At 40.7% G+C, this 12,834-nt stretch overlaps 1 protein-coding gene across 1 annotated transcript; it reads left to right on the forward strand.

Moving 5' to 3' along the window:
* The first annotated feature begins 4,254 nt into the window (after window positions 1-4,254).
* Window positions 4,255-5,199, forward strand: LOC115462379 (olfactory receptor 1361-like). The gene has a single exon (XM_030192386.1). It carries the CDS (start codon window positions 4,255-4,257, stop codon window positions 5,197-5,199), a length of 945 nt encoding a protein of 314 aa, XP_030048246.1.
* The last annotated feature ends 7,635 nt before the right edge of the window (window positions 5,200-12,834 follow it).

The raw sequence follows: 12,834 nt of genomic DNA on the forward strand, positions 1-12,834 counted from the left end.
CACATTTAACAGAAGTGGAATTTAAATACCAGAGATATAATACAATGTTAGCATAATACTCATGATATACCTAAAAAGCATGCATTAGAACATTCAACTAACAGAGATATGATGCTAAATAGTTTCTACAGTATGGCTTGTAACAGATGGAGGGGATACTCCTGGAATAGATTGGGAAACGCAGATATAGTGTATTGGTATATTCAGAAGGCATTCAACAAGTCCTTGATGAGAGATTTGTCAAGAATGGGATAGGAGGCAGAGTCCTATTGTAGACTAATAACTGGTTAAAAGACAGGAAACAGAGGGTTTCTTTTACTAAGCTGCATAAGCTTCTGTGCGTGACCAATGTGCACCAAAATGGAGTTACCCCCTGACTATCGCGTGGCTCTTACGGTAATTTCATTTTTGGCACGCGTCCGCTACGCGCATCTGGAAAATATTTTTTTATTTTCTGGCACGCGTAACAAACGCACACCAAGTGGCATTTGGCGCATGTAGGTCATTACTGCCCGGTTACTGCATGAGTCTTTACCATTAGGTCAATGGCTGGCGGTAAGGTCTCAGACCCAAAATGGATGTGCGGCAATTTTCATTTTGTTGCAAATCCATTTTCTGTCCAAAAAGAAGGCCTTCTTTTTACAGGCACACTAAAAAATGGATCGACGTGCGCCCAAAACCCACGCCTACACTACTGGAAGCCATTTTTTAGCATACCTTTGTAAAAGGACCCCAGAGAGTAAGACTTAATGGTCAATTTTCCAAATGGGAAAAGGTGAATAGTGGAGTGTCCCAAGAATTTGTAGTGGGGGCTGTGCTTTTTAACATATTCAAAAATGATCTAGGAAAAGGAGTAAATAAGTGAGGTGACCAAATGTGTAGATGACACAAAAGTATTGCAAACTGTTAAAACAGCAGAAGACTGTGATGAATTTTCAGAAGAATCTTGTGAAACTAGGAGATTGCACACCTAAATGGCAAAGGAAATTTAATGTGGAGAAGCACAAAGTGATACATAGAGGGAACAATAATCGCAAGTACAGAAACAAAATGTCGAGATCTTTGTTAAAGAGTCACAACCCAAGAAAAAAGTTTTTTTAGAGTAATTTTCAGCCCAGTTTGGTACAATTGACAAAAATCAATTAGAATGGCAAGGATCAAGAACAAAACTTTAAATAATGTGCTTTTATCTAGATCCATTGTGTAACAGCATCTTGAATATTCTCCAGTCAAAATTCAGCTGGCCGTGGTCAGTGTTTTTTTACACACTGACCACTGTGGGAAGAATTTGCCCCCTATATTCAGTGTTGGGCCATGTTCAGGCACTAGCACTGGATTTCCAGGGCTAATTCAATGGTGTTGGCTGTCAGAGCTTATGTGGGACCCAGCTAATATTCAGCTGGAACTCACATAAGACTCTTTTGTGGATCCTGGCTGAATATTGGCCAGGATCCGTATTAAAAAATACCCAGACAGGCAACTCTCCTTACCATCTGCCGAAGGAAATAGGCTGTCCCAGCCCCCCAACCCACATTCATCCCTCTAGGTTTAACTGGTGGTCTGGGGGAAATTGGGCAGGAGTGATGCCCAATTTCTCCTGCCTGGTGCCGGCCTGAATTTTAAAATGACTGCCATGACCTCTAGCAACAGCCTTGCGATAGTACAAATACTATGCTACAAGTACTCGTGGTACTAGAAATACCACTAGAAGTTATGGAAGACATTTTGGAAAGCAGGCTGGCACCAGGCAGGAGCAAGTGGGCCTTGCTTCTGCCTGATTTCCCTCTAGTGTAAAAGAAGTGGGAGAGTGACCAAGGATACCAGAAACTGGAGGATGTTTGATAATAAACAATGTTATTAATAATTTGAAGACTGTGTTTGGGAAAAAGATGCCGTCAGATGCGCTGCACGCGCTGTTCGTAATGCAATTTGAAAAAAAAAAAATTTTTTTCACAGTCTTTTTAAAGACTACAATGTTACGTCCAAAGGATTATCTTCAATGTTATTTTGCAATATTTTGCCTTAGAGTCAGCTGTAAAATTTTAAAAGGTCTGTCGTCACCATTGCTACGCAGCACTGCGCAAAGCAGACTCCTGATGCAGGCCTGACGGCCGAAACACGACGTTGTGTCAAGTCTTCAAATTATTAATAAAATTGTTTATTATCGAACATCCTCCAGTTTCTGGTATCCTTGGTCGCTCTCCCACTTCTTTTACACTATTGTTTTTACCATGGGGCGTTTGAGTTCTCCGCTTTCCTGGCGGATTTCCTCTCTGATTTCCCTCTAGACCACTAGGAACTTTTTTATGTAGACCCAAGGAGGCCTACAGGAGAAAGGGGGAGGGCTAGGCAGCCTTCTATTTTCTTTGGGGTGGGTGTGATGGGGGAATGCGAGGAAGGTGGCCATCAGAATTTATATGGGTTTAACTGGGCGCAGGCCTTTTCTTTTCTTATCCTAACTTTATGTATTTGCCTAGCCGGTAAGCAGTCTGAATATTGCTGCTAACCCATAATGCCATGATATGCCCAAACTCCAACCTCAGCCTGCCCCTAAACTCTCTAGTTAGGGGTTGGCCTTTTAGCAGCAATATTGAGCAGCACTGTCTGGCTAAATGCTGTGAAATATTGTTGGTTAGTCCTGACCAAGTGATTTAACCAGTTAAGAGAGGCTATGAATATCTACCCCTCTGTGCAGTTCTAGTTGCCCTTTCAAAAAAAAAAAAGTAGTATAGTGAAACTAGAGAAGGTTCCTAGAATGGTAGCAAAAATAAAAAGCAAGTTGGAACATTTCACTTATGAAGAAAAAGCAAAGAGGTTAAGGGCTGTTCACCTTACAAAACAGACAACTGTGAAAGGAATGTGTAGGTTGGAATGGTTAACTAGGGGATGTTCTTTAACATTTAAAACAATGCAGCAGCTTGAACATTAGCTTGAACCAGAGCAAACAAGGAGCTCCTTATACGACCCTACTAGATACCTAGGATTATGTCAAGTAGACCTGAGGAGAGGGCTTTGGCGGTGAAGGGGATCTTGGGGTGTCTGGAATTCGGAGGTGTCAGGAGTATCTTGATTAGAGATAGCATCGAGGTGGTTTGTGCCCTGATTGGAGACCATCAGAGATGGCATCTTGATTGGGGGGGGGGACCATTGAGGAGCAAAGGGGGGGGGGGGGACAGATCTGCATATCATATGCTGGCTCCTTTAAAAGCACCTGAGAGCATCAGGCCACAGTCTTGTGGCCTGATGCTCTTGGGATTGGTAAAATACCACTGCTTATGAGGCTGATCGCAGGTTACTAACTCCCATGGATGTTCCGGGGGAGGGGGGGAGAGGGGATCAGAATTGTGGAAGATGAGAGGGGTCAGGACCTGGATAGATATTCTTATGTGGGTCCCAATTGATACTCAGCTGGGACCTGCATAAGACCTGGTGGCCAGCACATAACAAATTAGCCTCGGATATTGAATGCTACTGCCTGGACATAACCCAGCATTAAATCTCTGAGGCTAATTCTGCCTGCAATGCTCAGCATTTTAAAATGTGTTGAGCAGGCTGAATATTGACTGGATGGTTGATATGAATGTGTGATATTGCATGCCTAACTTAATTATCATTATTTTAATACCATAGGGCCCATATTCAAAGTGATTTAACCAGGCAGTAGAGTCTCTTGCTCTGTTAAATTATGCTTGATGTGCCAGCCACCAGTATTCAGTGGTACTTAATCAGGCAGTGCTGCTGAACAGTGTCTCTAACTGTTGTGGCACTCCCAGGTTAGGGCAGTCTATGGGCAGAGCTGGGGATGAGCTGGCAGTTATGCAGGCCGCAGCCATATTCATAGTCGGTGCATGTGTAACTAAGTAGGTATTTGATACTGCATAAAAGGCAGTCCTATCTTTGCCCATATAGCTACGCAGTTGGGAACACTGAATAGCAGGTCAATGACTGACCTGGCTATTCAATGCTAGTTTCCAGGCAAGGTCAGCATTGCATACCCAAGGTTAATTCTGCTTGCAGCTATCAGCTGTGGGCTGAATATTGGCTTATTAGTTGCTAGGTTTAAAAAAAAAAGGGCAAAAATTTCAGATTTCTCTTTTTATTTATTTATTTTAACTTTTTCCCATATATTTTCATATTTTCCCTAGTTTTTTTTATCATCTATGAACATAGAAGAAGACTCATCATTTTGCTGCCCTTCTGACATGGTTTCCTTAGCTTAATGTTTTCTTTGATTTCTATAATAAGGAACAAGAAATGGAAGAGAGAAACCAGACAAGAGTGACGGAATTTCTTCTCCTGGGTCTCACAGAACACGTGGCACTAAAAGATTTTCTCTTTCTAGTGTTCCTGGCCATGTACCTAATCAATCTGTTGGGAAATGGAACCATAATTTCAGTGATTGGTGGAAACTCTCATCTGCATACCCCAATGTATTTATTTCTCTGTAACTTGTCCTTAATAGACATGTGTTTCACTTCAGTCACCGTCCCTCAGATGTTAAGCAACTTAATCTCTGGCAAACAGACCATCTCTTTCTCTGACTGTATAACCCAGCTCTACTTTTTTATTGTTTTTGCTACAACAGAATGTGTACTCCTGTCCATCATGGCATATGACCGTTACATTGCCATATGTAATCCTCTGCATTATATCACAATAATGAATATGAAGGTATGTCTGAGCATGTCAGCTACTTCTTTTATCATCAGCAGTCTCAATGCCTTGTCACACACTCTGTTGGTATGCCGGCTCACCTTCTGTAAGTCCAACAAGATTCAGCACTTTTATTGTGATCTCACACCACTGCTACAACTCTCTTGCACAGACACCTCCATCAATGAGCTTGTGATCTTTTCAGTGGCTTCCTTGCTATTAATGCTGCCCTTCATGATCACCCTTATCTCCTACATCCAAATCATCAAAACCATCCTGAAGATCCAATCTACTGGTGGAAGGTGGAAGACTTTCTCCACCTGTTCCTCTCACCTCACTGTAGTGATGCTTTACTATGGGGCCATTATCTTCATGTATTTAAGACCTTCTTCCAACTATTCCTTGGAAAAGGACAAGATTGCCAGTGTGGTGTACAATGTGGTATCTCCCATGCTCAACCCATTCATCTACAGCCTGAGGAACAGGGATGTTAAGAGGATATTGAGGAGAGCCTTACAAAGAAAAATAATGTCTTCCAAAGGGTAAACATTGACTAAGGAAGGAAAATTCAAATTTATCAATGAAGGGCATTTTTTTTTCATCTTGGCAAACTTTTGATCAAAATAGTAGAGATGGTGGATGCGCAAATTCCATGTATACCCTGCCAAAAATATTAAGACCAGGAGGTGTCCAATGAAATTAAATGTTAGGTGTTTCATGATGAGTATTAGAAAATCATTTTTAATCTATGTGTTGTGGAACCTGCTCTCCTGTAGTAATAGTGGGTAACATTAAAGGTTCAAAAAGGTATGGATGTGTACCCAGAAGAGAAGGACCTAAGTAAATATTAGAAATTGAGAGGGTTCGAGTTGCGACATACTTGCATGTCCACTAGGAGTATGCAGATGAGCTCTGGCTAAAGTCTTGGGTGTTAACTGTGCAGTCATTGCTGCAGTGCAGACTGGATGCTGGACCAGATGCCCAGTTTGTCCAATACAGTTATGCCTTTCTCATTTTCATTTCAGCCCTGATTTATATCTCATTCTAGCAGGGTCTTGAGCTCTATTCTGTCTCTTTCTCTCAACTCACATGCTCCAATGTCTTCCTCTCTTAAAAGAAAAGACTACACAGTGCATTGGTTTCGTACTTTAATGCTGAATGAGATCAATGTTGTATTAGAAGAAAAGTATCAATGTTATCCACTCAAACAATTCAGGAAATTCATAACATAAACAAATGCAGAATTAGAGGAATAGAATGCATCCCAGATAAAAGCACGAAGGGGGGAAGTTACATATCAACATGTGCTACCACTAAGATGTGTCATTTTACTGTTCACCCTAGTCATTAGTAACTAAGGGCTCCTTTTACAAGCTGGTTAGCGATTCCGGTGCAGCAAATGTGACAAAGTCCATAAGAATTGAATGGGCTTCATTTCATTTACTGAGACAGAATTTCTAGCACAGCTTTGTAAAAGGAGCCTTAAGGCATAAAGATATCAACAGGCATTACGTTATCAGTGCGCCAGTGTTTAGAAGTAAGCAGCCAGGCTTGCAAAATGTGAAAAACATTTTGCAGTTCCTGTTGTACTGTGATTTGAGGATGTAAATTAATTTAGTAGCACAATGTTAAGGTTTAACCATTAACAAAACAGTAGTGAAATGGAGGCCCCATCAGGTTTTGGATTTTCACACAAGTTTAAGATGTGTGTTTGTCACGATTATAAAAGCTAATTTTTTTAATAAAATTTTGATAAAGTTGATATTCCTGACACTAAGGACCAAATTCTATAAATAGTGCCGAAAAATTGGGGCAGAAAAAATGACACACTAAGCACTATTGTATAAACATGCTGAAAGTTAGGTCTCATTTATAGAATATGCTTACCTCCGGATTCTATATAAGGCATAGTGAATAACGTGCATTACATTGCGCATGAAACCAATTTACATGCATTACTCAATTGAGTAACGAGCCAATCAGTAATGATAATTGTCCTTTAGATTGTAAGCTCTTTGAGCAGGGACTGTCCTTTATGTTTAATTGTACAGTGCTGCGTAACCCTAGTAGCGCTTTAGAAATGTTAAATAGTAGTAGTAGTAATTGGCAATAATTGGAATTTATGCTTCTTCTTAGGCATATTCTAAAAAGAGGCGTGCATAAATCCTAATGTGTAGCTGAAAAGTGGACATGGCCATGGGAGGACTGTGGGTGTGTTTGGGGGTGTTACTCAGATATACGTGTGCTGTTATAGAATTCAGGGGAACGCACCTACATTTAGTCGTGGGTATTTACATCAGGTTTTACTGGCATAAATGGCCACACCTAAATGTAGGCACATTCCCCCGGCCTATGCACTATTCTATAAAGTGCGTCTTAATGTAGACATGCTTTATAAAATAACACTTTGTGCATTATTCTGACGTGCCTACATTTTAGACGCAATTTATATAATCTAGTGCCTAACATTAGACGTAAGGATTTAACACCAAGTAAAACAGTGTGCATAAATTCGAGGAACTTCTATGATCAGCCCTCGACCCTCCCATGGTGATGCCCTCTTTTTGGTGCCACGTATGAAATTTACACGCGGATCCACGCAACTAAAAAGCACATGTAAATTTCAATTAAGGCCAATTTCGATAATTGATTATTAGCACCCAATTATCTGTGCTAAATGGTTTGTTTTTGTTATTCAATTAAATTGCACATGCAGACTGGGTACACACCTAAATTTGTAGGTGCAATTTTAATCACCATTTATAGAATTTGGGGGTAAATATTTAACAAAAGGAGGTTTTTTTGACTGCTGATTTGTTAAATACAGCTCCAGCTATAAGTACTTTTATTATTTTTATTTATTTGTTATTATTATTATTTACTTTTTGCTGAAACAAAGCAGGGTGTTTGAAGTCTGCAAATTACAGTGGAGAAAATTAACATCAATGTGTGCGCCCAGGCTCTGATTTTGGTTTTGATGCTACGCATGTTTATTGAGTCTTTGGCAAATCTCTGATCTAACTATTTTACCAAAAGCTCATTTTGCTTTAGCATAGGTTCCATTTCAGACAATGAGACCTAGTTACTAATAAACTTGCCTATGCCACATCAATAATTTTCCCCTAAAGGGTGTAGTTATCAACACTGACTACTGTTAAACATGCTATTTTACTGTTAACCCCAGTTATTAGTATCTGGGTCTCATTGCATAAAATGGGACCGAGGGGGATAGTTATCAATGTGGGCTATCTTGTTATTTTACTATTAACATTGGTTATTAGTAACGAGGATTCAATGTACAATTAGGACATGCGCAAAAACAACATGAGCTAGTGGTAAAATAACACAACTTAACAGTAGAACAAATTGATAACTACACTCCTAAATTAATGTTGTATTATTATCCATAAATCTGCTCCTGTGTTGCCCTCACATTACATCATAAATAAAATAGTATTTGTTCATAGAATGAATGATATATTCAACATTCATAATTGTATTTTCTTTATAAAAATTAATCCCTCTGTGATTGTATGTCCGTTCATGTTGTTCCATTAAACTTTGATGCTGCACTTGCTGGCTGAGCAATAATCTTGAGGAAAAAAAGCTATAAGAAGAATAATGTGAAGCTAAAGTGATCAACATTAGGGGGGGTCTTTTAATGAAGTGTGGTAAAGTGTGGGCTTAGTGCACTGTAACATGAGATTTTCCCATGTGTGAAAAATGTAATACAGCACTTTTAGGGGTTTTTTTTCAAGGTTGTCACTAATATTCCCATTAGCATGTAGAAATCACAAAAACATTAATGTAGGAGCAATTAAGAGTATATTCAAGAAAGAGCACCAAACTTTGGGACCCTTTTACTAAGCTGTGTAAGCGTCTACACGCGCGTAACGCATGCCAAAGTGGAGTTACTGTCCAGCTACCGCATGGCTCTTGCAGTAATTTCATTTTTGGCACATGTCCAATATGCACATCTGAAAAATAATTTTTATTTTCGGACATGCGTATTGGGAGCGCACCAAGTAGCATTTGATGCGCGTAGGTCATTAGTACCCAGTTACTGCGTGAGACTTTACCATTTTGCTGCACGTCCATTTTCAGCAAAGATTTTAAAAAGGCATTTTTTGCAGGTGTGCTGAAAAATGATTCTGCGCGCGCCCAAAACACGCATTTACACTACCGCAGGCCATTTTTCAGTGCACCTTAGTAAAAGGACCCCTTTAGGTGCTGGGTTCATGCACACTAAGTGAGAATCATATAATAGCAGTTTCATTATAGAATACTAATGCAATTCTGTAGTTTCACACCTAAATTTAGGCACGACCTCAGGCCATGTCAAAGGCTGGTGTAAGTACTCATGACTGTTGGCAGTTAGGTGTATAAACCCTAGTGTTCTATAGTCTGCATGCATAACTCATAGGCATGCCCCTGACCCACCCATGTGTCTCCCATGCCAATCCCATGTAATGCCTCCTAGAAGTTGTGCATGATAGAAATTGCATGCACACCCCCAAATTCTATAAAAGCCACTAACAATTGCATGTGCAAATTTGGGCATGCACCCAATTTGTGCATACAATTTAATTGAATAATGAGCTATTTAGCACCAATAGTTGGCTTGTTAACCACTAATTATTGGCACTAGTTAGATTTAATTAGAATATATGTGCAAAAATATATTCTAATTAAATCTAACTAGTGCACATGTGCACAAATGTTAGGTATGGGATCCACACCTAAATTTTACATGCAAGTTCAAAAAGAGGGCATGGAAATGGGAGGGTTATGGGCGGAAAGGTGGTGTTTCTAACATTTACGCACGTTGTTAGAGAATGAGGGAGATATGCACCTAATGTAGTCGTGAACATTTACACTACATTTCAGTTGATGCAAAAGACCAAAGTCAGCCATAATTCCCCAGTGTAAGTGCTATGCTACAAACCGTGCATAATTTTGAGCACAGTTTAGAGAATAACACTTTTTTATGCCGATTTTCTTGGCATCATATATAGAGAATTCACCCATCAACTTCTCCAATAGTGATTAAGGAAAGCACAACAGCTAATTGGTACCAATTACCACCAAGTTAAGCCAATAATTGACTGTTAACTCCAATTACAGCCAATTACAAAATTAAGTTGCATGCCCAGCTGATCTTATTCTATTAACTATGTGTACAACTTTACATTTTAAGCATAAAAGTGGGAACTAATTTTATAGAATTAAAGAGGTGCTAAGTGCTCTTAAATTAACTCTGTGTTATTCAATTAGCAAGTGTTAATCAGAATGTGCTAAGTGAATAACGCAGGAATGCCCATTCCCTGCCTATGACATGATCACTGAGATAAAATTAACAACAATAAGACCCCCATTATCATAGGGTGTGGAAAAAGGGAAATATTGCATAAGTACATAAGTAATGCCACACTGGGAAAAGACCAAGGGTCCATTGAGCCCAGCATCCTGTCCACGACAGCGGCCAATCCAGGCCAAGGGCACCTGGCAAGCTTCCCAAACGTACAAAATACTATAATGCATTTGTGCGGTACTCTGTTTTTGCATGCTAATCAGGCATCAAGGGCTTAACAACCTTTAGAAAACGGGCCCTTATATGTCATGCAGGTTTGTTTTTGAGGAAAATGAATGCACAACTGATATGCAAGCTTAATACAACAAAATTAAAATCTCATTCTTTCTTCCTCTTTCTCCTATATGCTCTCTCTCTCTCTCTCTCTCTCTCTCTCTCTCTCTCTCTCTCTCTCTCTTTCCCTCCCGTGTCTCTATCCCGTGTTTTCTCAAAATAAAAATGTAAACACATCTTGGAGATTACATGACCATCTTTGATGGTTGTCAATGCTACCTATCACTACCAGAGTGTTGCTGAGTTGAGCAGAGGAATAAACTGTAGTAAGTGCAGGGTGGCAGTAATGATAGAGCTCCATCTCCACTGTCAACTGCTGTAGAACTCAGGCTGCAACTGGTGAGTATGACAGTACACCAACCAAGACAGCAAAGAAAGCACAAAAGAGCCATCAAGACTGGAACAATGTAGAAGTCTTTAATACAGAAGACCCGACACGGGCCATGTTTCAGCGCAAAATAGCGCCTGCCTCAGGGATCAAATCAATATCAGTTGTATCAATAAATGTACAATCCAAAAAAGTCCTTCTAACAGCACTGTGTCAGTATGTGCAGCAGTCAGACTGAAAGCGTCCAAACACAGTAATGGCTTTCTACAAACAGTAACCCCGTTTGCAGCCATTTTCTCTAGACAATTAGGGAATATTTTGTGAAGTGAATTTATAATAGAGTTCTGCATGCTGTCAGCTGGTGGCAGCCTAATATAGGGTCCCTTTTGCTAAGATGCATGACAGACCTCATTGACATACCAGCCAGAAACACATCCAAATCAACACGAACATATCTAAATCTGCACTACCCAAGCTGCAAAGGACTTAAATACAAATCAACTTACGCATCCAGTTTTTCCTACATAAGCACACAACTATGGAACGCATTAACAAAAGCCTTGAAAACAACGTACGACCACCTAAACTTCCGGAAATCACTAAAGACTAACCTGTTTAAAAAGGCATACCCCGCAGATCCAACGTAAATGCCTGATCTCTGCAACACAACATTAAGCAAAGTACGTAATGGACATAACACAACTCTTCCGTTGACTGTTCCACATGAACTTTATCTTACCACATTATCACTGCGAACGCCTCTCCGGTACTATGTAAGTCACATTGAGCCTGGAAATAGGTGGGGAAAATGTGGGATACAAGTGTAACAAATAAATAAATAAATAAATAAGCTGCAACAAAAAAGTGGCTTTAATGTGCCCCTGCGTGGGTTTTACCTGTGCGCTAAAGCCATTTTTACCGCAGCCCTAAAATGCCTGATTTTCTATTTTTTGTATTAATGGCCGTGTGCTAATGTTTCCATTAGCACACGGCCATTAAAAAAATAATTACTGCGTGAGCGCTTACTGCAACCCATTTTGTAGGCAGCAAGGGCTCACACAGAGGGGCATAATTGAACAAAAACGTCTATCTCCATGGGCGTTTATCTCCGAGAACGGGTCCGTGAAGGGGCAGACCGCACTGTATTTTCGAAAAAAAATAGACGTCCATGTTTTATTCGACAATTTGTGAGCTGGGCATTTTTGTTTTTCAGTGATAATGGAAAATGAAAGCGCCCAGCTCAAAAACAAATAAATCCACGGCATTTGTTCGTGGGAGGGGCCAGGAGTCGTAGTGCACTGGTCCCCCTCACATGCCAGGACACCAACTGGGCACCCTAGGGGGCACTTTTACAAAAACAAAAAAAAAGGTAAAAGAGCTCCCAGGTGCATAGCACCCTTCCCTTGGGTGTTGAGCCCCCCCCCAAATCCCCCTCAAAACCCACTGCCCACAAGTCTACACCATTACTATAGCCCTAAGGGGTGAAGGGGGGCACCTACATGTGGGTACAGTGGGTTTGGGGGGCGGTTTGGAGGGCTCCCATTTACCAGCACAAGTGTAACGGGGGGGGGGGGGATGGGCCTGGGTCCACCTGCCTGAAGTCCACTGCACCCCCTAATAACTGCTCCAGTGACCTGCATACTGCTGCCAGGGAGGTGGGTATGACATTTGAGGGTGAAAATAAAAAGTTGTGAAACGACATATTTTGTGGTGGGAGGGGGTTTGTGACCACTGGGGGAGTCAGGGGAGGTCATCCCCGATTCCCTCCAGTGGTCATCTGGTCATTTAGGGCACTTTTGGGGGCCTTATTCATGGAAAAACAGGGTCCAGGAAAAGTGCCCTAAATTCTCGCTAAAAACGCATATTTTTCTTCCATTATCGGCGAAAGGCGCCCATCTCTGATCGCCCGATAACCACGCCCCAGTTACGCCTTCACCACACCTTCGACACGCCCCCATCAACTTTGTCCACATCCGCGACGGAGTGCAGTTGAAAACGTCCAAATTCGGCTTTCGATTATACCGCTTTATTCGTTTTTGTGAGATAAACGTCTATCTCCCGAATTGGGTCGCAATATAGGCGTTTTTCTTTTTCAATTATAAGCTGGACAGTAATCCTGTGTTAACCAGTTAGCACACAATAATGCACACACCTCCTCCCAAAAATAATTGAAAAAAATATTTTAGCGCATAGTTTAGCACACATTAAA

Source organism: Microcaecilia unicolor, chromosome 2 (assembly GCF_901765095.1).
Source record: "Microcaecilia unicolor chromosome 2, aMicUni1.1, whole genome shotgun sequence".
Classification (NCBI taxonomy): domain Eukaryota; kingdom Metazoa; phylum Chordata; class Amphibia; order Gymnophiona; family Siphonopidae; genus Microcaecilia; species Microcaecilia unicolor.

Bases quoted from the DNA above. Each gene is read 5' to 3' on its own strand.
- LOC115462379 (XM_030192386.1), top strand. From the start codon at position 4,255: ATGGAAGAGAGAAACCAGACAAGAGTGACGGAATTTCTTCTCCTGGGT.